This window comes from Geotrypetes seraphini, chromosome 6, assembly GCF_902459505.1.
Source record: "Geotrypetes seraphini chromosome 6, aGeoSer1.1, whole genome shotgun sequence".
NCBI lineage: Eukaryota > Metazoa > Chordata > Amphibia > Gymnophiona > Dermophiidae > Geotrypetes > Geotrypetes seraphini.
The window spans coordinates 2,856,496-2,883,045 of record NC_047089.1 but is presented as its reverse complement, the minus strand read 5'-3'; the positions used below and the strand labels follow the sequence as shown (position 1 = coordinate 2,883,045).

Here is a 26,550-nt window from a genome sequence, read left to right as displayed (position 1 = left end):
ATTTTAAACAGATTTTAAAACATTTTTATTTGTAGATGCTTATAATACATAATAATAAATGTGGTCGAAAAATCATAGGGTATAATAAATTCATCTGCATTGGAGGAATACTGCAGGACACAAAATTACCAAATTGTATTTACTTTCCCCCTCTTTTATAATTTCAATTTTAAGTTTCAAGTTTTATTAACATTTGTTATGTACGCAATATCATATATTTCAATGCGTATAACATTTTTTTTAAGAGGAGGAGAAAACAAAACATTGAGTACAAATTATAAACGTTCTACTACATAACTGGTACAGAAGGCAAAGGGGATGAACTTCAATCTTTTAAGAAAGAGAAAAGACATTTGGCGGGAAAAAAAAGAAAAGGAATAAAAATGATCATTTTGCGACCTACTCGTAGGGTTAAGGTCTAAAAGATTTAGTGATTGGTAAGTTATGCTGTCTATGTTTCAAATGCATCCTTATAAAGAAAACTCGGATTCTTGTCTATGTAGAATTTTAGATTGTAAGCTGCCCAGAAGGATTACCAGTGGTGTGGGATAGTAAGATTTTAATAAACTTCAACACTGTCGAAGATTTTGGCCAAAACAACCTATGTCTAAAAACTAGCGATTTGGGGACCCCCCCCCCCCCGATTTTGTTTTTCAGGCTGTTAGCCTACTCACTGTGCCATGCTGTGTGCTGAAAGTGCTGAAGCTGCAAACAGCTTCTAGGGAGAAGAAGCCTGGAATCCTCTCAGACCCAATGAAGCAGCTAGAGACCTCGACCCCCACCGGACCTCACACATGCAACTGAGGGGTGAAAGCAGTCAGCCCCTTAGCCTATGCTCAAGCCCATTGTGGATGAACCTGCCCAAGGCTGTCCGAGTGGGTGCACTGCAAAGCAATCTGCCACTTAGAAGCAGACTCTCCACCTCAGCCAGAGATATCCCAAGAAACGAAAAGCCCAACAGACCGGCTCCTACCATTTCGCTTGTAGAGGGACAACGGAAGAGTTGAAGGGTGCAAGAATTCTTGTGAGAAGGGATTGAATGGAGCGTCTGTTGCACCCGCAATTGACCCTTCCACGGTCATAGGAATTCTATGAGCGTCAGAGCTGTTATCGCCACGACCACTGCTAAAAACCACGCTATGGTTTTGTAAAAGGGGGAGGCGGGGGTTAGTAATTTGTTTCCTGCTATCAGCAGTTCTTTCAAAGTACAAAAATTACACATTTTACTTTTTATTGCACAAGGGGTGTTATATTTATGTTTAAACCAGAAGCCCTAAATACCAATAAATCTAGAAAGGATTTTTACTCAAAAATATTGAAACTTCTTTTCACATGTGAAGTCTCATTTTGTACAGGATGTCTAAGAAACCCTTCTTCCCAAGTCGGGATGTTCATAACTTCCTTTTTAAAAAAAAATACATGGCCTGCTGAAAGTAGAGCCTTCTATAAAGAACATACAAAGGATTCATCTCTAATTTACAGCACTGCTTATCAATTTTCCTACAGCTGTGACTCTATTTGTACGATCAAGGAAGGGCAACACCCAGGCAACATATACAAATGAGATCTTATGGAGAGCCCACATAGGTCTTGATCCCAAATGTGGATTTGGCATCTCCATTTGAGAAGCTCATTTACAGCATGTCCAGTGAGAACAGCCATTTCAATTAGAAGAATGTCCAAAAACTAGAAGCATCCTTAGTGGAGTGCATGATTTGGTGCAGGGGGTAACGGTGCTGGGGCCATTTGATAATAGTGATCTCTGAAGTAAGTTCACACAGGAAATACAATACAATAGCATTTAACTTTAAAAAAGGAGCCTATGATAAAAATGAGATTGGTAAAAAATATTTAGAGGAGCAGCTGCAAAGGTCAAAAATTTACATCAGGCATGGATGTTATTCAAAAATACAATCCTGGAAGCCCAGAACAGATATATTCCATGTATTAAAAAGGAGGAAAGAATACCAAACGGTAGCCAACATGGTTAACAAGTGAGGTGAAGGAAGCTATTAGAGCTAAAAGAAAATCCTTCAGAATGTGGAAGAAGGAGCTGACTAAAAATAATAGGAAACAGCATAAGCAATGGCAAGTCAAATACAAGGCGCAGGCAAAGAGAGACCTTGAAAAGAAGACTGCATTGCAGGCAAAAACACATAGTAAAAAACATTTGTAGGTATATTAGAAGTAAGAAGCCAGGAAATGAATCAGTTGGACAGGGCTAAAAGGGATGCTCGGTCTTCACAGAGGAAGATGTGTGGGAGATACCAGTGCCAGAAATGGTATTCACTGCTGATGAGTCAGAGAAACTGAAAATAAATCTCTGTAACAATGGAAGTTGTAATGGGGCAATTTGACAGACTGAAGCGTAGCAAATCGCCTGGATTGGATGGTATATATATTCCAGAGTACTAACAGACTTGAAAAATGAACTTGCAGAGCTATTGTTAGAAATTTGTAATTTATCTTTAAAATCCAGCATGGTACAGAAGACTGGAAGGTGGGCAGCGTAACACCAACATGATCCAGAAAATTATAGAACAGTGAGTCTGACGTTGGTGCCAGGTAAAATGGTAGAGACTATTATAAAGAATCAAATGACAGAACATATACTTAAGCATGGATTTAGTCAAGGGAAATCTTGCCTGACCAATGTCTGCACTTCTTTGAAGGGGTGAATGTCCTATTATGGATTAAGAACTGGTTGGAAGACAGAAAACAGTGGGTTTAAAGGGCCACTATTCTCAATGGAGTCTGTGCTGGGACCACTGCTTTTTAACATATTTATCAATGATCTAGAGATGGGGAAAACGAGGGAGATAATTAAAATTGCAAGAGGACATCAAAACGTCAGATGACATTTAATGCGAGCAAGTGCAAAGTGATGCATGTGAGAAAGAGGAATTCAAATACAACTACATGACACAGGGTTCCCCTGCCCAGAAAAAGGATCTAGGTATCAACAACCTTCAGCTCAGTGTGTGTCAAATAGAATATTAGGAATTATCATATTTTAATTAGCCTAAGGAGTTTACAAGTATTTCTCCCTATCTATCCTGGTGGGCTCTTAATCGGACTAATGTACCTGGGGCAATGGAGTTTTACATTTCTTGAGTCAAACAAAGAAACAAAATCCAACAAGTCTGCAGGGAGGGCACAGTGGATCCAACTGAAGGCCACTGTACAAGATGAAGGCAGTGTTTATTTCAATAACCAATTTGTTGGGCACAAACAGACCCCTTTTAACAGGTAAAGGGTCCCGACACGGTCCATGTTTCAATCAACACGTCTTCATCAGAGGTCCTTGAGATGGTGGTGAAAAATACTTGCAACAATTTTGCCTGATCTATGGGTTACGGTGTCTGGTGACCCCTGATGAAGACTTGTTGATTGAAACACAGACCATGTCGGTTCCCTTTACCTGTTAAAAGGTGGTCTATTTGTGTGCAGCAAATTGGTTATTGAAATAAACACCGCCTGCATCTTGTACAATGTTGCTTTTTTGTCTTGTGTTAAATTACTTGCCCAGGATCACAAAGAGCAGCACTTATAATGCCCTTTTATCGCTCTATGGTACAGCCACAACTTGAATACTGTGTGCGGTTCTGTTCACCGTACCTCAACAAAGATATAGTGGAATTAGAAAAGGTACAGAGAAGGGCGACGAAAATTATAAAAGTGGTGGGACAACTTCCCTACGAGGAAAGGCTAAAGCGGCTAGGGTTCTTCAACCTGGAGAAGAGATGGCTCAGGGGTGATGATAGAGGACTATAAAATACTGAGTGGAATAGAACAGGTACTTGTGAATCCAAAAATACTAGGACTAGGGAGTATGCAATGAAGCTATTTAGTAGTAGATGTAAAACAAATTGGATAAAATATTTCTTCACTCAGTGTGTAATTAAACTCTAAAATTCATTGCCAAAGAATGTGGTGAAATCAGTTAGCTTAGCGGGGTTTAAAAAGGTTGAATCAGCAATAAAATTACCAGAAATCTGCTGGTCTGATCCACAGCACTATCCCCTCACCTCCTCTATACTGCTCAAATCTCTCAAAAAGCCCCCTCCGGACCCACATCTGTCTGCTTCTATGCCTTTGCCCTTTCCTTTCCCCTTGTTCATTTTCACAAAGCAAGTCGGGGAAATTACGGAGGCTGGTCTCAAATTTGACAGCAAGTTCTGAGGCTCAGAAAGTGAGGCTGAGAAAACCAGAGTTCCACACAATAGCACTTTAATAAAGCACCAAAGATGAAAAATCCAATGACTTAAAACAGTCATTTTGTTTTATGACTAAGTTTGTGTGAACTGTGGTCTTCTCAGGCCTCTTCTCCCTTGAAAAGAGGAAACTGAGAGGGGACATGATTGAAACATTCAAGATATTGAAGGGAATTGACTTAGTAGAGAAAGAGAGATTGTTCATCCTCTCCAAGGTGAAGAGAAGCAGAGGGCACTCCCTAAAGTTAAAAGGGAATATATTCCATACAAACGTAAGGATGTCCTTCACCCAGAGAATGGTAGAAATCTGGAATGCTCTTCCGGAGGCTGTTATAGGGGAAAGCACCCTTCAGGGATTCAAGACAAGGTTGGATAAGTTCCTACTGGAACAGAACATACGCAGGTAGGACACTGGTCTTTGACCTAAGGGCTGCTACGTGAGTGGACTGCTGGGCACGATGGACCAGTGGTCTGACTCAGCAGCGGCAATTCTTAGGTTCTTATGTCAACTTGGCTTTGTTTTGTTATCAAGTTTATTAGGATTTTATATACCGCCTATCAAGGTTATCTAAGCGGTTTTTACAATCAGGTATTCAAGTTATCTTTATGTCTGTGGGGTATTTGTTCATTTCCTTGTGTGTAGTAGAGAAATTTGTCCCCATCCCCGCAGGATCTATCTCCATTCCCATCCCCGTGAGTTCTGGCCCTGCGGGGACAGGATAGGGTTGGAGATAGACCTGTGGGGATGGGGACAAATTTGTCCCCACATGCAACACAGTGTAATTCAGTCCCTGGTCTTCCAGTTCAAATTGCCAGAAGCAATGGTTTTGGTTCTTTTCAATTGTGGCATTTAAAGGACAACTTTGCACATCACCTCCTAGGAGAAGAAATGACAGCATAGGTTTTATTCCATAACATTAGGAAGCAATGGGGGTGCTGGGATGTTAAGTCATATGGAAGAAGTGAACTAAAAGCAAAGATCAACAGATGTCTGTGGCATTGTACCAGATGGTCCTCATTTGCTGTCATAACCTCTCTCCTAATTTTCTGGGTAATTAACAAGATTCCTTGCAGACAAGCTGGTTCCCTTGTAGGATGGTTATTACACTGATGTTTAATCACATTCAACTTAACAGTGTCCTTAGCAACCTCCTTTCTGCTGGTTGCTTGTTATGAGTGCATTGCCTTGCTGTGCAAAGGGATTGGAAAAAAGGATCAAGTGCTAACAGTCCTTTTGACCACTACAATGGATCTTAACATGCTTTGTGGTTAGCACAATATATGATACCAAATAGCTTTGGCTCACTTATTGGTTCTGTAGCTGATAATATAGTATGCAGCCACTAGGGGGAGTGATGCATCACAGCACTGGCAATGATAGAATTTTCTAGAAATGGGCCTCAACCTACATACTCTTGGTGCAGAATTCTGCACAAACCTTCCATTCTGCCCCTGTCCCCTCCTCCCCTTCCAACTGACACCCCCTCCCTCCGTGAGATCAGACATACCTGCGGGTCTCCTAAGGAAGCAGCAGTGGCGGTAGCTGGCCGGCAGAGACAGCACTGTGAATGGGCTGCTTGCAGCCGGCCCTGCCAAGGCCTGCCTCATCGCGTCCTGTAGACAGATGATGTGGCAGGGGGAAGGCCCTGGCAGGGCTGGCTGCAAGCAGCCTGATCACAGTGCTGCTTCTGCTGGCCAGCTGTCACTGCTGCTGCCCTGGGAGGCCCACGGGTATGTCTGATCTCACGGTGGGTATGGTTAGGATGGGGGGGGGGAGTCGTTTTGAGGGAGAGAGGTTAGACTTGCATGGGGGAGGAGGAGGAGGACACAGGGATATGGGGGTGAGAGGAGGAGACATGAATCCTGGACTGCAAGTGTGGGATGGTGAAGAGAAGGGGACATTGATGTTAGACCTGTAGGGGGAGGAGGGAAGGGACATGGATGATGGACCCATAAGTAGAGGGGAAAGGGGGTGAGAAGAAAGAAATGCTTTACTACTTGGGATCTAGCTAGGTACTGGTGACCTGGGTTGGCCATTATTGGAAACAGGATACTGGGCTTGATGGACCTTTGGTCTGTCCCAGCATGGCAGTTCTTATGACCATAGAGAGATGCCAGACTATGGGGGCCAAGGAGGGGATTAAGGGTACAAGTAAGAGACAGGTAGGATTTAAAGGGAGATAGAACTGCAGTTAGAGTGAAAGGAAACTGGAACCTGAGAAAGGAAAAGGCAGGAAGGAATTTTAGGCCTCAGGAAAGAAGAATTCTATGCAAAATACTACAAATAAACTTTGCAGAGTTACATCAGGAGTAACCTACTGTATGTTCAAGGATCTGTGCCAGGAAAGAAGAGCACACATTCAAGATCAAGCATATGGGCTGGGAATAAGTAAAAAGTAGCTATGTCAGGAAGGTTACCTGTGAAAGGTTGGGAGGGTGGCTGCCCGGGTGTTCGGACAGGACTTGTGAGGATCTGTGACTTTGGCAGACCATGAGAGTTCTCCGTTGCTGGAGACCCATGGTCTGGATGGCTAACAAATCTCTCATAAGCCTCCTCCTCTTCTCTGGACAAGGCAGGATCCTGCTGCACAGAAGCATCCTCCTTATCCTCCTGCCCATTCATCTTGTCCTCAAATTCTTTCAGTTCTTCTGTGAACCTCTCAATGTTGATTGTTGCCCCGTTAACTTCAGCAGGGGCTTTTTCCAGAAGTTCATCGATAAGGCTGTCCACAGACTTTGGAAGCTCATTGTCCAGGGAAGCATGCTCTGTAACTGCTGGTGCTTTGGCTGACACGTTGTATTCCTGGACAGGCTGCGACACTGAACTGCTACATGTTCCATCCCGCCTGGGGAGCTCCGGCAGTTCACCCTGGTTCTCCAACTCAGTGGAGAAAGGTGTCTCTTCACTGGTGTCCCTTTTTACTTTTTTTACTGCTAGGTCTCCATCAGTCTGGCAAGGTTTAGTCCTGTTTGAGTTCTGTTGGACATAAGTTTCAAGTTCGTGTGATCCATTTAGTAAAGTGCTAGAATCCTTCCTGTCCACTGCAGCTTCTGGTATGTTCTCACTCTCTTTTCCTGCCTCTATCTTTTGTTGTATCACCACTTCCTCCTGCAGGCTCCTTTTTTTACTTCGAGGGGTAATGCTGCTTGTGCTCTTATTAAACCGAGTTCCTTGCCTGTCCCTGTTTTCTGTATTGTAAGCAGGTGCCAGGTTCTGGGCAGAGGGTCCAGAGTGATGGCCTCTCCGGTCTGCACTGAAGTAATCCTGGCTAAGGGTGATAGCATTCTCGTCTGGCGACAGATGGCGTACGCTGCCTGGTTTAGGCTCATCTCCATCGTAAGGTGCAGACCAGATCCGGCATGCTAGTACACACTGGTCTATGCTGACCCTGGCTTCCTGCAGGTACTCCAGGTAGTTATATTCCAGCTCGGAAACCTCCTCCCACCTGAGGGCTGAGTGTCGTGGGCTCCCTGTTGGAGTATCTGGTGACATGAACCCCGGGGAACGGGGCGTGGGGATGCTCTCGGAGCCGATGCTTTGTTGTCGCAGGAAGAAGGAGATTCGGGATGGGGTGGATGGTTTTGGCACTGTTGTGACAGATGAGGTGTCGATGCTTGGGCTTCCATGACCTGAACAGAAGAGAAAAACAGAAGATGAGGCTAGTGCCCTGGAGTCATTGCTAGGAACGCTGCTGCTCTGATTAGGGCTTGAGGTAACTGCTGAGTCTGAAGGTGACATGGCAGCATGCTGAGCCCTTCCCCATACTATGAGGGAACTGGCAGTATTCTTGCCTACACTATCTTACCCTTCAGAAGTGGATTAAGGCACATGCCTCAGGCCGGTGGACCCTGTCAGATGTGCTGAGGACTCAGGAGCTTTGGACTGACAACTGTCTGCATCACTGAAAGATTCTACAGATTTTTAATACCAGTCTCAAAATTCAGAACAGCAGCTAAAGTCTCTGGATGTCCCCGGTAGCTCTCCAACGTGTTCCCCTCCATTGCTGAGGCTGTGGTAGGATGCAGTCAAAGGAAGGGCTGGAGAGTAGGTAGCGACTGAGCCCCAGCAGGGGATTTTGGAGTATTCTGGGGGATGGGACTGTTTTAAGAAGAGTGGACAGTCTGAAGGGTGAGAAAGTACTGGCAGCAAATGCAAGAGCCTTGCAGGATGGTGTGGAGAGGGGAACACTGCCTGAGAGAATGGACCTTATATATTTATTTATGTAATTCATTTTCTATCCCGTTCTCCCCAAAGAGCTCAGAACGAGTTATATAAATTGGGGTCCTTTTACCCCCCACAAAAAAGGGGGAAAAAAAGGTTGACTCAGTTGTCATGGTGAGCCAATCTAAAGAGACTTCTCACCCTCCCTCCCCATCAGCTCGCTCATAAGTCACTAAACAGAATCAAAAGACCTGGGATGCAGATATCCCAAAGCTAACATAGACACAACAAGGCCCCTACATAGGAAAACACAATCTTAAATAAATGTCGACAAAAATTTAAGCCATATGCTGTATGCAATGCAACACCAGAGAAAGAGACACTTTGGAAAGTGGCTGTAAAACTGCATTTTCTGTTATGAAATTAAAAAATCAAATTCTTTTTTTTCTACCTTTGTTTTCTGGCCATTTTATTCGGGTTTATCTCAGTTTACAGTTTCTGCTTTCTTCTATCTTTTGCCACTTCTCTCTTTCCTGTCTTCACGTCCTTTCCTACAGCCATCTGTGACTTTAATCTTTTCCTTTCAGTTTTCCTCCATCTCTATCTGTTTCTACTTACAGCGTTCCATCTCATCCTATTATTCTCCAGTTGTTGTTTTTTTCTAATTTTCTCCTCTCCCCCTTCCAGCATCTTCTCTTTCTTTCTTCCCCCCTTTACTCTTCTAACCAGTATCTCCTCTCTTGCCCCCTCCATCCAGCATATCCTCTTCTCTTTCCTCCAACATCTCAACTCTCTCTCTCTCCACCTCCATCCAAGATCTTTCCCCATCAACTTTTACCTTTTGCCTCTTCCAGTTCTCAGCTGCCATCAGCCCTACATTCGGCTCTAGTCCTGCTAAACTGGATGGTAATAATGAAGAGACAGAAGCTATGGGGTCTTCCCTCTAGTCGCTATAGGCTTTGTCAGTGTCTCAATCCCACCTCTCAAAAATAGGAAGTAACTTTGGGGGAGGGGGGATTGAGACTGGCAGAGCCTATAGCGATGTAGGCAAGAGGGAAAGCCTTGCGCCTTCTGTTTTCATTATTGCCAGACGGTTTAGAGGACCGAGACTGAAGGCAGGGTAATGTCAATAAATATGTGCTTCTGACTCCTCACTTCCCCCTCTGGCTGGCAAACAGCATGGATGACCATCGTGGTCACTGCCAGGAGGAATCAGCTGCCTGCCTCACATGTCAGGCCTGCCCCTGATCCACGACCCCAGCCCCAACAGCCAGTCTCCCAGCTGGCCTGTAACTTTCTCTCTGACGTCGCTGCAAGCACCCTGGCCGTCCCTGCATGGAGTTGCTACTGGGGAGGGGGGGGAGCGTGTCATTTCAGGTGAGCTGGCAGGATCGGCTTTGGGGGTGGTGCAGCGGGCAGGCAGACAGGGAGGGACCCCGGCAGCTTCTGCAGGGGCAGGCAGAGATCCTCAGTGGCGGCCAGGCTGCTTATCCCCAAGGGTATGCATACCACGTGTGGAGAATCACTGCTCTAAGGTAGCTAACTGTGTTTCTGAGGTTGCGCAGAGTCCGCAGTTTGGCAGACGTAATTACCAGCCGAGCTCCGAAAACCAGGAAGGCTGCCCCATAGGGCTAGCTAAACCTTTGGTCACGTGCTTCAGCTGGATGCTGCAGCACGTGGTGCAAAAATGCTGTAAAAGTGCTAAATTTGCATAATCCTGGCAAGAATCGACATGAGAAAAACCCAAGAACTCCATCCCAGCAAGTTTCTAGGCAAAATTTGCAGTTTTGAAGAAGCAGGGAGCTTTAGAAAATAAAATCACTAAAATTCTAAGATAGCCTACGTCACAAAATTCACACCAAAATTACAATATTTCCACACACTTCCCAAACTTTAAAAACGGCAATTTAAGGATTTTTCAGGAGGGGGAACATAGGAGATCATTCAGAAACCTTCCAACCTCCCCTGATGTCTCTCACAGGCTGTCAGCCTGTGTACTCACTCAGCATCTGTGCTGCAGCCTACTTTTGGCTGGATGAGAAAATTCAGTGCCACAATGCTGGGAATGGTTCAGTAAAGCTGATGATCTTCAGGCTGCCAGTCAAACTCCCATGTCCCAAACGCCACCTTCACCCTGCGGACCAACATATGTGCACCGGTACGGGCAGAGGCGTGATGACGCAGCTGGCACCCCGAGAGACACCGCTGAAGATTAACAGTAGGTGAAACCACATCAGGCACAGCCTTGATCTCCAAAGAAAACTATGCAGGCTGGCTTACAGGTACCCAGTGGGATCGGCCTGTCAGCTACAGACCGAAGTCTGTGAATTTTCAAGCAGGCAGAACTTTAAAATCGCTCCAAGCACCAAATTACATTGAATTAAAAATAATAAAATGGAGTGAGCAGAACAAACACTCCTGCAGAAGGAAAGAACTGAAGGGGGAGCTAGAGAGCCCAGTGAAGTATTACAGAGGCAGAGTGAAAAATCCGGAGTGGATTCCTTCTGCAGCATACGGCTAAAGAGAAATAACCCTACTGTCTAGAATGTCTCACTTATTGCACTGGAAATAGCTGTTATCTAAGAAGTAAAGTACTGCAGATGAATGAACTGTGAAAGTTTGTATTTTACCTTTGGAGGTTTTTGGTGGTTTGTTGTGTTGGTTTGGGAAACAGTGCCCCTACAAGTGGTGAACACAGACGGCACTGTTGAATACCTCTGCCTGTTTGTTCCTGGGATAGTGACATACACTACTCAGCAGTATCGTGGCCCCAGATGGGAAGAAATCTGGTGGCTTTCTTTCAGCTCATTAGAATCGAGAGTAGCCCCAGCTCAAAAATTAATGAAGACCACTGGTGTAGAGGCTCTTGAAAGACAGCCACTGTTGCAAAGGGCTGCATTGCTGTTGGAGACAATGAAAATTGCAGACCTGCCCAGAGGGTTCTAGCGGGACAGAGAAGGAAGATAAATAAGCAATCCTCCTCACAAAAAGGCCATAAGAATGCCCAGAGGAAGGCACAGATAAACTGTGGCTATAAAATCAGAGCAAAGACCGAACAGATTAAGTAGTGAAGAAATAATCAAAACTTATGAAAAGGCATTACCGTATTTTCACGTAGATAACGCGCACCCATGTAAAACGCGCACACGGGTATAGCGTGCGGAAAACACAAATTTATGTAAAGAAATTTTTATATACCGCGCTCACGGGTATACCGCGCATGCCGCCCCGACTCTCCTCTGGCTGCCCTGACTCTCCTCTGGCTGCCCCGACTCTCCTCTGGCTGCCCCGACTCTCCGTTCGCTGCCCCAACTCTCCGTTCGCTGCCCCGACTCTCCTCTGGCTGCCCCGACTCTCCTCTGGCTGTCCTGACTTTCCGTTCGCTGCCCCGACTCTCCGTTCGCTGCCCCGACTCTCCTCTGACTGCCCCGACTCTCCGTTCACCTGCCCCGACTTTCCGTTCGCTGCCCCGACTCTCCTCTGGCTGTCCCGACTCTCCTCTGGCTGCCCTGACTTTCCGTTCGCTGCCCCGACTCTCCTCTGGCTGCCCTGACTTTCCGTTCGCTGCCCCGACTCTCCGTTCGCTGCCCCGACTCTCCTCTGGTTGCCCCGACTCTCCGTTCACCCGCCCCGACTTTCCGTTCACTGCCCCGACTCTCCTCTGGCTGCCCTGACTTTCCGTTCGCTGCCCCGACTCTCCGTTCGCTGCCCCGACTCTCCGTTCGCTGCCCCGACTCTCCTTTCGCCCGCCCTGCCCTGCTCCCAGCTCTGTAAGCATGCGCAATGGTCTGAGCATGCTTGCCGCTTAGTTTTCTGCGCCGGGTTGTGGGGGCGCGCTTTTGACCTGTCACCAAGGCGGTTTTTCTGGCGGTGTGCTTTTCACCACGTGGCTGTGGCCCCCCTCTATCTGGCCTTGTAATTTGCCCAGTGAATACTATTTTGACTATACAACAGCATCTCAGCCTTTGAGTAAGCCTATAAAAGATTAATGCTGCATGTAGAGTCCACATTTTAATTTGATCTCTTCAGATTGGTATTCTGCATTTATCTACCCGGTAGTAGAGTTTATCAATTAAATTTAAATTTACCGCCATAATGGCAGGAATGAGACGAAAGTCATATACAGCGGACTTTAAGCTTCAAGTCGTTGCGAAAGCTGAGGAAATAGGCAACCGGGCTGCAGCGAGAGAGTTTGATGTTGGAGAAACATCGGTGCATGAATGGAGAAAAGATAAGAAGGAACTGGAGAAATGCAAGCCGTGAAAACGGGCACATCGTGGGGCCAAACCAAAATGGCCTCAGCTGGAGGATGACTTGAAGCAGTGGATTCTGGCGAGAAGGGAGCAAAATCAATCAGTCTCTACTGTTGCGATTCAGATGAAGGCAAAACTACTTGCCAATGGAAGAGGAATACCCGACTTCAAAGCTGGCTTCACATGGATCTCAAAATTTATGAAAAGGAACGGACTATCAGTTAGAATGAGAACAACTGTTGGCCAGCGACTTCCAGATGACTGGCAGCAAAAATTGATTGATTTCCGTGACTTTGTCGCCAAAGAAATATCTGAACTTGGCATCACTGCAAAGGACGTCATCAACATGGATGAAATTCCAATGGCATTCGACATTCCAGCGACAAGAACCATAGCCCCCACAGGTACTAAATCTGTTGCCATCACCACAACTGGGCATGAAAGAACGTGTTTTACAGTCGTTCTTGGTTGCTCAGCTAGCGGGGTTAAGTTAAAGCCCATGCTCATTTTCAAAAGGGTCACTATGCCCCGTGAAAAGCTGCCCACCAGTGTGGTTGTGCACTGCAACAAGAAGGGATGGATGGACTGCGACGTAATGAGATTGTGGGTAGATAAATGCTTTAGGGCAAGACAGGGTGGATTCTTTGCAAAAAAATCCTTGTTAATTTTTGATGCCATGGCTGCCCACAAAGAAAAAAATGTTCAGGCCTACATTAATTCTACTCGTGCCCACATCGCTGTGATACCTGGAGGCCTGACATGTAAGCTGCAACCACTTGACATCGCAGTGAATCATCCATTCAAGACTTTTATTAGAAAGGAGTGGATGCAGAGCGGCACGCACGAGTACACACCCGGGGGGCGGCTGAAGCGGGCAACTTTCACAGAAGTCTGCAAGTGGGTGGCTTCAGCATGGGACAAAATAACACCAGATACCATTCGAAACGGATTTAGAAAAGCGGGAATTGTTTATGAAACCAATGACACTAGGGGTACTACCAGTGCAGCGGAAGGAGGCAACAACATGGATATCAGCGATGATGATGACGATATTACTTCGGAAATAAACGAGGATCGTCTGCAGGCCGTGCTCACTTTATTTAATGACGATGATGACAATTCGGATTTTGATGGATTCAAGGATTCAGATGACTGTGATGATGATGACTGAATAAACCTGTAAACTTTGTTTATTTACAACTTTACCGTAATTACGGTAACTGTATTTAGATTATTTTGTCCTCGATACTTCGTTTGATCTACTGGTTAATGTTATAGTTTATAAGAATGAACATGTAATTTCTGTTCTTGTTGCTGAATTCATACTCACTAACTCTAGATTAAAAGTTATAAGGTTGTTTATAAGAATGAACAGTTTTTTCTTTTCACGTGTTTGGTTGGAGGGTGTGCGAATGGTGCGTGAGTTCTCCTATGTCTGGTTGAGGTGGATTGAATTACCGGTATTTAGCTGAAGAAATTATGGTAGTTAAACACCCCCCCCCCCATTCCACACACATTACGGTAATTCTCTTCCATTTTTGTTCCCATTATAAAAAACACTGATAAGTTTCCAAAAAAAAATACATTAAAATAAGAAGTGAAAACAAAGGCCCCTACAGATGAGAACATAACATAAGAATAGCCTAACTGGGTCAGTCCAATGGTCCATCATGCCCAGTAGCCCATTCTCATGGTAGCCAATCCAGGTCACTAATACCTGGTCAAAACCCAAAGAATAGCAAACATTCCATGCTACGGATCCAGGGCGGGACCGCCGGAAGAGGAAGCAGCGCAGCAGGGCTCAGAGAAGGGGCAGGACCGCTGGCATAGGAAACAGCTGGGCTCACTGGCATCCGGAAACAAGGTAGACAGCTTCTCCATGGGGGAGGGGGGAGACTGTGGGGGTGCGAGCGGTTCTTCGGGTGGGAGTGCGAGCGGTCCATCGGGGTGGGAGTGCGAGCGGTGGGGGTGTGAGCGTTCCTTCCGGATGATGAATCGGGCGTCGGGCGGGGTGGGAACTATGTAAAAAAAATTTTATATACCGCGCTCACGCGTATACCGCGCAAGGTTATGCACGGTTTGTAAAAACACGTATAACGCACGCGTTATATGCGTGAAAATACGGTACACTAAAAACTGAGACAGCAACACCAGCAGAGTCCTAGAATAAATGAATCGGAACAGACTCCCTCCTTGGTCCACAGGGAGGAGGGAGTTTGGGATTTCAGAAACCTCTGAAATTACCTCAGCTCTTTTTGTCTTTTTTAACCAACAGGAGCTAGAGAGCCCAGATATTCCACTGGGTCAGGAGAGCACAGTTGTGAAAATGGTTCAGGAGAAATGCCAGCTAGACCCCCAACTCAACTGAAGGCCAGAATAGAAGTGGCTCAGGAGACTAAAACCCAAATGAAAACTAGCTAGACACTAGGTCAGGAGCTGCACGATTATTCCGTCGCCCTTCTCTGGGGAAGATCACACGAACTACTTTCTTCTTCTGTCTCCATCCGCTGATTAACGGACAGAACCCATACTTTCTCAAGTGATCTGTTGCAGGGTTGTGAAGTCGGAGTCAGAAGCAATTATTGGGTTACTGGAGTTGGTGAAAATGTGCCAACTCCAACTCATAAGAATAGCCTTACTGGGTCAGACCAATGGTCCATCAAGCCCAGTAGCCAGTTCTTACAGTGGCCAATTCAGGTCACTAGTACCTGGCCAAAACCCAAAGAGTAGCAACATTCCATGCAGTGGCTTCCCCCGTGTCTTTCTCAATAACAGACTGTGGACTTTTCCTCCAGGAAATTGTCCAAACCTTTCTTAAAACCAGTTACGCTATCCACTCTTACTACAACCTCTGGCAATACGTTCCAGAGCTTAACTATTCCTGAGTGAAAAAATATTTCCTCCTATTGGCTTTAAAAGTAGTTCCCTATAACTTCATCGAGTGTCCCCTAGTCTTTGAAATTTTTGACGGGGTGAAAAATCGATCCACCTGTACCTGTTCTACTCCACTTAGGATTTTGTAGACTTCAATCATATCTCCCCTCAGCCGTCTCTTTTCCGAGCTAAAGAGCCCTAACTTTTTTAGTCTTTCCTCATACGACAGGAGTTCCATCCCCTTTACCATCAGACTCCTATAGAATTAAATTTTATGTCATGCAAATATCATAATGCTTAAATTTCTTATTTCACAGATAATAATATGATTAACCCATTTATTTCAGAATGTTTTAACTTTTAGAATAAATTTTGATACAAAGTTCTTCGATTACAAAATGTAATATATCTTATATTTATATAAGTGAAAGTGAAACCTAGAGAATGACACGGAGACAAAGTTTGTCCCCATCCCTGCAAACTCTGTCTGATCCCATCTGCACAAGCCCCAAATAGTTATGATTTTACATTGAAATCATTTTATTATGTGAAATTTTTTTTATTGAAATGAGAATAAAATAAACATTCAAAGTTGAACAATAACTCGAGATTTTGGGTTCTGTTTACAGATAGAACAAGCCTATATAGTTCAGAACAAATGGCAGAATACAAGGAAAGTATACAAAAATGCTTGATAGTATTTATAATACAGATAACAATAACTATCCCCAATCTAATCCAATCCCATACTTCCTTACCCTCTCCTCCTAAGATAACAGCACAGTCCCTTACTGATGTTAGACATTCCTCTGCAAATGAACAAAGTAAAGTCAGATAGGCGAGGAGATCAATAATCAATCAAGAGAATAGTCAGAGGAGAAATCCAACATGTCCACAAAAGCAACCTAACATCTGCTGATGCAACTGATTGCAATTAAGCCCTTATTAAGAGGACCAACAAAATAAATAGAACCCCCCCCCCCCGGTTCTGTGAAAGAAAAAAAGGAATGAAGGGCTCTGGTAGAAACAGAAGACAGAACAATCTAATCCAACCTCAGTGATGGAAAGCAGAATCCCCCAATTGGTTTAAGAGTTGACTACGAATTCAGGGTGGCAAAGATTGTATGTAAGGACCCCAGACAGAGTAGAAATTCTCTGTTCTTTTAAAGGTCAGCCACAAATTTCTGAGTTCCAACATCAATAAGAGGGAGCAGCATCTTGAGTCCAGTGTTGCAAGAAACACTTCTTTCTCACTATGCAAGTTCTTATTAACCAAAGTCTAGGTCTCTTACCCCCAACCCCCAAAGAAGAAGCCTGTCCTACGGGAACACCAACTGGATGAAAATTAATAGTTTGCTGGAAGATGCATTTTAAACACTCAAGGAGAGCTCTCCATTATTGAGCAATATGGGGGCAGGTCCACAGAATATGTATGAAAGTGTTCGAAGTCCCATGACATCTCCTGAAAAGATCAGAAGATGTACCCATCAGAAAAGGCCATGCTGCAAGACATATGCTCAACACATGATTCAGAATTGACATTCTCGTAATTCAGCAGAAATACCCAAGTGGGAATGAGGTGTATAGGCCTTAAAAAATCTTCAAAGAGAACCTCTGTGTCCAAATCCCGACTCCATTTCACGAGTATGTTGACAACAGGTTTGGCAGGTAAGTTCTGCACCAACTTTTTATGGAAATATGATATCGATAAAGGGACGAATAAAGACCTCAGCCCAAGGAGCCTCCGAACCTCTAAGTGAGTCCAATGGGCATAGCTGTGCATCCTTCGAAAGAAGGTACCTAATTTGGCTAAAGCCCAAAGACCCCCATCTACGAATAATAAGATTCTCCATCCCTGGGTAAAAATCTCCATTTCCTTGCAAGGGTAATAAGCAACTACTGTGGGCGTTAAAGCGTCCCCACTTGGCCAAATCTTTCCACAATCTCCTCGCTGCCTGAAACAGTACAGAAGAAAGAACATGTTCCGGAAGAGCTCCTAGCCTTGCATGGAGGACGTAAAAAAGGATGAAGAGGGGCACACCAGGAGCATTCCATGACTAAGGGAGTAAAATGTTCTGTAGAATTAAACCAATCACCTAAGTGTCATAAAAGACATGCCATGTTATATAGCTTCAAGTTTTGGATCCCCTTCGCCAATTACCCAGTAACACATGAAAACTTACTTTGGGCTTCTTCCCTCCCCAGCAAAATCGCATCAACATAGTGCTTTAACATCCACAGCTCGGTTATACAATGGGAGAGTTTGTAAGCAGTACAATCATTTCGGAAAAATGACCATGGTGTATAGGCTGATGCATCCCATAAGAGATAAAGAAAGAGCTGTTCACTGTTGGAAGTAAGATCGTGTAGTGGCTATTAGACGAGAGATATTGTTATCATATAATGTAGCAGTATCGGTCCCTAGATAGATCCTCAAGTATTTAAAGAAGTCCTGGGCCTTATGCAAGGGACAGTGAAAAAATTCCCTAGGTCTTCCCATTGGTAAAAGCTCTAAATATTCGGATTTGGCTAGATTCAATTTAAAGCTCGAGAAATCACTAAATTCAGCAAAGGTTTCCAAAAGAGTCAGTAAAGAGCATTGAGGATGAATAATATGTGCTAAGATGTCATCAGCAAAGGCAGACAGCTTGAATGTTTCAGCCCCGAGAGTTCCCCTTCAATCTCCGGGTTTGACATTATGTTACTAATCAGGGGATCCAAAGTCAATACAAAAAGAAGAAGGGATAATGGCAACCCTGTCTTGTTCCCCTAGTCACAACAAATGAGTCCGAGACACAATCATTCCCTGCAAGTCTGGCCCTAGGACTATAGCAGAATGCTCGGACAGCTGATATAAACCCTCCCGAGAATCCATAAGCCTGAAGCACTTTGAACAAATAGATCCACTGAACTCGGTTGAAGGTCTTTTCGGCACAGAAGCTTAAATATAACAAAGGCAAAGAATCTCTCTTCACCTTTTCCAAGGACAGCAAGATCCACCTAAAGTTCTTTGACACTGAACGACCACAGACAAATCTCACCCGAGGATCCACTAATAGCTCTGGTAAAACTTGGACCATTCTATTGCAAAGAGTTTAGCCTCAAAGGCAATCAAGGAGATGGGCCTATAAGAATCCAAAGACAAAGGATCCCTCCAGGCTTCAAAAGCACCACAATCAGGGCTTCACTCAGAGAATCCGGTAGTTTCTCCTCAGCAAGAAAGGAATTAAACACTGTGGTAAGACAGCCTGATATGGCTGACTGTAGAATCTTATAAAATTCATCTGAAAAGCCATCAATCCCAGGTGATTTACCCAAAGCGCTCAGCCCAATATTGGAGTATACCTCATCTTCTGTTATCGGGGAGTTGAGAGCCTGTCGCTGTGGCTCTGAAAGAACAGGAAGATTGACATTGGAACGATATAAAGTACTATCCAGGCCTTGGGTATTGGGGGTAGCATAAAGATCAGCAAAAAATGTTTAAAAGGCTTTAGTTATATCCAAGTCTGTTCCAACCAGGTTCCCATTTTGATTCCTGAGGTGCAGTACCCATCGAGATCCCTGTTCCCTGGCAATGAGTCTGGTCAAGAAAGAGCCTGCTTTGTTAGCGTGTTTATATAGTTGAAACCTATAATACATGGCTGACTTCTTGGCCCTATCATTTAGGAGCTGATTGAGAGTGGCCTGAGGAGCCAGCCAAGTCACTTTGTGAACACCTGAGGGCACACCACCATAGTGTTGCCTATCCAGGAGTACTTGCTTTTCCTATTGCTTTATCTCCGCCTCACAAGCCCTTCTCCTATGAGAGGTATAAGAGATGAGCTCTCCCCTAAGAACTGCTTTCACAGCCTCCCAAAAAGGGAGAGGCTGCGAAACATGAGAGCGCCCTTGGAATAATCAATAGGCATTGCTCCAGTGGCAGAAGATTCATCCAACAATGGGTCAAAGACTGTGTTAAAATCCCCTCCCATGATAATAGGTGCAGCTGCTGGCAAATGTGTACGCTGTACTAAATCCCTGAAAAAGGCTTTATCACATTTATTTGGAGCATACACATATATAGCACAGTTACTTACCGTAACAGGTGTTATCCAGGGACAGCAGGCAGATATTCTCTACATGTGGGTGACGTCATCCACGGAGCCCCGTCGCGGACAGCTTTTCAAGCAAACTTGATTGAAGATCTCAAAGTTTGCTAGTGCTGCACCACGCATGCGTGTGCCTTCCTGCTCCACTAGAGGGCGTGTCTCCTCCTCGTGGTTTTCAGTTCAGATAGCTAGCAAAGAAGCCAACCCGGGGAGGTGGGAGGGTTGCGAGAATATCTGCCTGCTGTCCCTGGATAACACCTATTACGGTAAGTAACTGTGTTTTATCTCAGGACAAGCAGGCAGCATATTCTCTACATGTGGGTGACCTCCAAGCTACCAAAGGGGACGGAGGGAGAGTTGGCAATTTAGGAGAACAGATTACGCAAAACCGACTGGCCAAACTGGCCGTCGCGCCTGGAAAAAGCATCCAAACAGTAGTGAGAGGTGAAGGTATGAACCGAAGACCAAGTGCCGGCCTTGCAGATCTCCTCAATAGGCGTAGACTTGAGGAAAGCGACAGACGCCCCCATCACTCGGACTTTATGCTCTGTGACCCGACCGTGGAGCGAGAGACCAGCCTAAGCATAGCAGAAGGAAATACAAGCAGCCAACCAGTTTGACAGGACACCCCAACCGATTAGGATTAAAGGACAAGAAAAGTTGAGCAACCTTCCGGTAAGACTGGATCCGTTGGATATAAAAAACCAACGCCCTCTTACAGTCAAGAGTATGAAGCACCACCTTTCCCGGATGAGAATGGGGCTTAGGAAAAAACACCGGAAGGACAATAGACTGATTAAGGTGGAAATCCGAAACTACCTTAGGCAAGAACCTAGGATGAGTACGCAGGGCTGCCTTGTCGTGATGAAAGACAGTAAAAGGTGGATCCGCAATCAGAGCCTGCAGCTCACTGACTCTGCGAGCAGACGAGAGCAATCAGGAACACCACTTTCCAAGTAAGGAACTTCAGAGGAGCCTTATCAATGGGTTCAAAGGGAGGCTTCATCAGTTGAGCGAGAACCACATTCAGATCCCAAACCACAGGGGGAGGCTGGAGAGGAGGATGGACATTCAAGAGGCCCCTCATGAAGCGAGAAACCAGCGGGTGGACCGAGAGCGATTTCCCATCAAGCTGCCGGTGAAAGGCAGCAATCGCACTGAGATGGAGTCGAATAGAATTCGTCTTGAGGCCAGACCAAGACAAATGAAGCAAATAATCCAGTACCGAGGACAAGGAGGCAGACAGAGGCTCTACGCGGTGGGAAGCACACCACGTAGCGAATCTAGTCCACTTCTGGGAATAACACAGCCTAGTAGAAGCCTTCCGAGAAGCTTCCAGGACATCCCGCACCGACTGATAAAACTCAAAGGAAGGAGTCAGGTGGAAAGGAACCAAGCCGTCAAGTGCAGAGACTGCAGGTTGGGATGCAGTAGCGAACCCCGACTCTGAGATAGCAGAGAAGGAAAAACAGGCAGAAGTAGAGGTTCCCTGACACTGAGTTGGAGGAGCAGGGAGAACCACGGCTGCCAGGGCCACCGAGGAGTTATCAAAATCATGGTGGCGCGTACCGACTTGAGGAGCACGAGAGTTTTTAAAATCAGAGGAAAGGGAGGAAACGCATAGAGGAACCTGCCCGTCCAATTCAGAAGGAAAGCATCCGCCTCGAGACAATCTGGGGAGTAAATCCTGGAGCAGAAGCGAGGCAACTTGTGATTGAGGGGCGAAGCGAACAGATCTATCTGCGGAGTCCCCCATCGAGCAAACACCTGACGCAGAGTCGAGGAATGGAGCGACCATTCGTGCGGCTGAAGAAGGCGACTCAACCTGTCCGCCAGGCAATTCAGTTCGCCCTGGATGTAAGCCGCCCGAAGGAAGATGTTGTGGCATAACGCCCACTCCCAAAGCCGAAGAGCTTCCCTGCAGAGAGACAGGGAACCCGTACCCCCTTGCTTGTTTACATAATACATCGCCACCTGGTTGTCCTTGTGCACCAGGACCACCTGATCCTGAAGCAAATGACGAAAAGCCACCATGGCATTATAAATGGCCCGGAGCTCCAGAAGATTGATGTGGCAGCGACGGTCCGCACTCGACCAAAGACCCTATGTTCGAACGCCGTCGAGGTGCACCCCCCAGGCATACGCAGAGGAGTCCTTCGTCAGAACCTTTTGAGGCGGGGGCACGAGAAAGAGCAAACCTCTGGAAAGATTGGAAGAGCTGGTCCACCAACGGAGCGAGCGTTTCAAGGAGGGAGTCACCACAATGTGCTGCAAAGCGGGATCCCGATCCTGTCTCCACTGAGACTCCAGAGTCCGCTGAGGGAAGCGAAGGTGCAGTCTGGCGAAGAGCATCACATGAACGGTGGAGGCCATGTGCCCCAAGAGGATCATCATTTGCTTGGCCGAGACTGAAGCCCTCAGGGAGACCAGCCGACTGAGCCGAATGAGGGTGGCCTGCTGAGGCTGAGGCAGAAACGAACGGAGGCGAACCATGTCCAGCACGGCCCCAATGAACTGCAGGGACTGAGAGGGGCACAACTGGGACTTTGGGAAGTTGACCTCAAAGCCCAGATGCTGAAAGAAGATAATAGTCTGACGGGTCGCTAAAATAACCCCCTCCCTTGACGGGGCTTTGATAAGCCAGTTGTCGAGGTAAGGGAAAACCTGAAGTCCTCGCCACCACCACGAGGCACTTCGTGAAGACCCGTGGGGACGAAGCGAGCCCAAACGGGAGGACCCGATATTGTAGATGAAGGTCCCCCACCTGAAAACGAAGGAACCTTCGGGAGGCCAGATGGATTGGAACATGAGTGTAGGCCTCCTTCAGGTCGAGGTAACACAAGCAGTCCCCCTCGTCCATCAAAGGATACAAAGTGGAAAGAGAGAGCATACGGAACCTCTCCCTGACCAGGAACTTGTTCAGCTTCCGAAGATCCAGGATAGGACGGAGGTCCCCGGTCTTTTTAGGAACCAGAAAGTACCGGGAGTAAAACCCAGAGCCCCGCTGACAAAGGGGGACCTCCTCCACCATCCGAAGGCAAAGGAGGGCCTGAGCCTACTGGAGAAGCAGGGGGAGCTGCGCCCTGTTGGAAAGCAACTCTCCTGGGGGCCTGTCCAGTGGCAAGGTCCAGAAGTTCAGGGAATACCCCTCTCTGACGACGGAGAGGACCCAAGTGTCAGCAGTGATCAGTACCCAGCGGTGAGAGAGGGCGTGGAGACGGCCCCCGATAGGAAGAGGACAAGGGCCGAGGGCGGATGAGACCAGCCCTCTCCCGCCGGAACAGTCAAAAGGATGGCACCGGTTTGGCCGCTGCAGGGGTCTGAGGTTTAAGAGGAGCCCTCTGCTGCTGTTGGTGCCGAGGAGGAGGCCTAGAAAACGCCGGCGTTGAGTTCTGCGGATAGCGCCGGGGAGGCAACCTATAAGACTTGGGTGGAGCGGGCTTCGCCTTGGCCTGGACCAAGGAGGCAAAGGAGCGCTCATGTTCAGAGAGGCGTTTGGTGGCGGCCTTGATGGAATCATCGAACAGCTCGTTACCCAAGCATGGAAGGTTCGCCAACCAGTCCTGCAGGTTCGGGTCCATATCTATTATGCGGAGCCACGCCAGGTGACGCATGGCCACCGTAAAGCTAGAGACCCTGGAAGAAAGTTCAAAAGCATCATAGGAGGCCTGAACAAGCTGGCACAGCGATGGACCGGCAAATCATCCTGGAAAGACGGCAGAGACTTAATGCACTGCTTCAGATAGGACGTGAAAGTAAAGTTGTAATTTAGGACCTGTTAGCCATCATGGAATTTTGGTACAGGCATCTGCCAAACTTATCCATAGTCCGGCCCTCCCAGCCCGGCGGGACAGCCGCGTAGACCTTGGAAGGGTGAGACTTGGAAGGGTGAGGGAAGACTCCACCACCAAAGACTGGTGGGAAAGCTGAGCCTTCTCAAACCCCTTACAGGGGACAGTCCGGTACCGAGACTCCATTTTAGATTGAATGGCCAGGATAGCATAAGGAGTCTCCAAGTTTCGGAAAAAAGTCTGTTGCAACACCGGATTCAGTGGGAGCCGCAAGGAATCCTTAGGAGGATGGGAAAGTTCCATCTCCAACGCCTTTCCCATGTCCTGCACAAATCTGGTGAAGGAAGAAGGCTATCTGTCAGACTGCCCCTCAAGGGGGGAGGCCGAGCGAGACTGCAAGGCAGCAGAAAAGGAGGGGGAAGCCTCCCTGGAATACTGCGCCAGCACATCAGTGTCGACAAGCATGGACGCCGAGGTCTGTAACTGAACTGAACCTGAAGGAGGAAGAGGAGACTTACCAGAAGCCGAGGTCGCCGAGGCCTTCGAGGTCAAGGGAGACTTGAAGGGGAACGAGGTCTTCGAGGCCGACGTCGAGACCGAGGCCGAGGTCGAGGCCAAGACCGGGGCCGAAGTGAGGTCAGCCTCTATGGCGAAGAGCTCCACAATCCTGGCCCAACGCTGCCAAAGAGCCCGAGGCTGAAGGGTAGCGCAACGAGGGCAAGAGTATGTAGGGTGGTCAGCACCCAGGCACAAGATACACCAGCAGTGCGGGTCTGTGATGGAAATTACCTGACTGCACTGCGTGCACTTCTTAAACCTGGTAAGAGGCCGGGATATAAGGTAAAAGAAAGGCCGCGGCCACGCGAGGCCAGGCAGCCAAGGCAAACTGGGATCCCCCGGTCACCAAAGTCGAAAAAGAAAAAATCACATGAGTGAAGAAAAAAGTACAAAACACCGCACAGCGACTTCCGAAGTGAAAATAAAGAAGCCGCGGTGCCAAGAAAGGTACTTAGAATGCAGAGAAGAGAGACAGGGCTTTCTGGCTCCGCGGAAAACTAAGAACTGAAGACCACGAGGAGGAGATGTGCCCTCTAGTGGAGTGGGAAGGCACACGCATGCGTGGTGCAGCACTAGCAAACTTTGAGATCTTCAATCAAGTTTGCTTGAAAAGCTGTCTGTGACGGGGCTCCGTGGATGACGTCACCCACATGTAGAGAATATGCTGCCTGCTTGTCCTGGGATAACTACCCAGTAGATCTTTGTACTTAAAGTGTTTTTTCACTGCCAAACCCTTCTTTAATAGAATGATCACCCCTGTTTTCTTATGTTGAGCAGGGTCTCAATAATGTCCCCCACCCACCATTTACATAGTTTACCATGTTCTAGAGTACTCAAATGTGTTTCCTGAAGGGCTATGCTAGCTTTATGTCTGTGCAAGGTCCGTAAGATCTTACTACGCTTTATTGGGGAATGTTTGCCCCCCACGTTCCAAGGGATTATAACTTGCCATGGTCCCGCTATAGAGATTACTCTGTTTCGTCCACCCCAGCCAAATTCTTCACATCAGCAGTCACTCTCTATGCACACTGTAGCCCTTCCACAGTACCATCCCTCCCCTCTCCCTGCCACCCCCCAATAGAAGCATAAGGTCTTCCCACCCTTCCCTCTATTCCCACAACATTAAACAAGCTCCAGCTACTGGTGTCCTCTTTCCCCCAGAAGTCCGGTATTACCACCATTGCATAATAGTAACTCTCAACATATAACAAATATTACAAAGGAGAACCGGGGTGGTGATCAGTCTCCCAAAGATGAGGAGTCCCTAGTTAGAGAAAGTCCACGTCTAGGCTCGGACAATATGGAAGGTTGAGATATTTGCACAGAAGGTGAGTCTCTTTCAACTGAAAGGAAGCTCTGGAAAGAGGGGGCATAGGAGCAAGGTGAAAGGAGACACTCAAGAGAAATCTACGGAAATACTTCTTTACAGAAAGGGTGATAGATGCAAGGAGCAGACGAAGGCTATATCTGGATTTAAGAAAGCATGGGACAAACATATAGGATATCTAGGGGAGAGGAAGGGATAGTGGATAGTATGGATGGGCAGGCTGGATAGGCCACAAGGTCTTTATCTGCCTGCATTTCTCTGTTTCTATGCATGCGCTCCCTTTCACTTCCCTCTATCAGACAGTCTCATATTATCTATCGCCCTATGTCTACAATTCCTTCAAGCTCTTTTCTTGGTCACCTTTGGACCATGTTGCATGTTCCTCCTCTTGCTCGGGCAGCAAGAAACTCTCTTTCTGGCAACAGCGTGGGATCAGAGACAGGAATTTATCTGCTGTCTTGCCATAGATGTCCAGGTCCTTCACAGCTCTCTTCTGGCTCAGCATGACATGATTGCAGGGAATGAGATACCTAGAGGAGCATTAAATTCATTCTTCAATAGCAGACATATGACCCAGGCAAGCAAGTGACTGTGAATCACAAAGCTCATATCCCAGCTAAGACTACAATACTTTCAGGGAAAATTGGACCAGTCTCTGCTTGTGCAGACCTCCCATGACCAAATGACCATAATGTTTCAGGCCTCAGTCGTTACTAGATCCTTTAGGTTAAAGCATTCTAGCAAGCAACTTACTACAACAAAATCATAGTTTACTGCAAAACGTTTTAAAGGGATTAACTAAACTTAGTCCTAAACTTATGCTCCTGGTGCCAAGAGCCAGTATTAGAACTCAGAGGCCCTACCTGACACCTCAGTCCCTGCTATAGACTCAGTTCTGCCTAGTTGTGTAGGACACTAGTGCAACCCATCAAACATGTGGAGGAGGCTTCAGGTCTTCATTGGACAGTCATTTTCAAAGACATTTCCTGGGTATATCTGTGGTCTGCTCAAGCAAATGAGCCTTCATAGAACTGTCCACTCTACAGGGTGAGGCAAAACAAAAAAAAGGTAACTCCCTTTGCTATTTTCTCAGCAACTGTTTGGAGTTTCAATGTGAAATTTCACAGCTTTATTTGTTGTTACAATCTACATGTGTGTGACAAATGGAATAAGGTTATCTTTAAAGAAGGCAAAGTTAGAGACTCTTTAGCATGAATGTTCAAAAGTTTGCACTGTTAAACCAGCTTACAGTTAATGACATCACAGTGTTATAGAGTTTTGTC

General features: G+C 46.5%; 1 protein-coding gene across 4 annotated transcripts in view; it reads right to left on the bottom strand.

The window, feature by feature from the left end:
- The window catches only part of FAM160A2 (family with sequence similarity 160 member A2), a 124,507-nt gene that overhangs the window by 16,086 nt on the left and 81,871 nt on the right, over positions 1 to 26,550 (bottom strand). For all 4 annotated transcript variants that reach the window (XM_033949158.1, XM_033949159.1, XM_033949157.1 and 1 more), the window contains 2 exons: positions 25,628 to 25,797; positions 6,633 to 7,844 (listed from right to left, as the gene is read on the bottom strand). In XM_033949158.1, the coding sequence (XP_033805049.1) occupies positions 6,633 to 7,844; positions 25,628 to 25,797 (1,382 nt within the window). The remainder of the gene's footprint in view (positions 1 to 6,632; positions 7,845 to 25,627; positions 25,798 to 26,550) is intronic.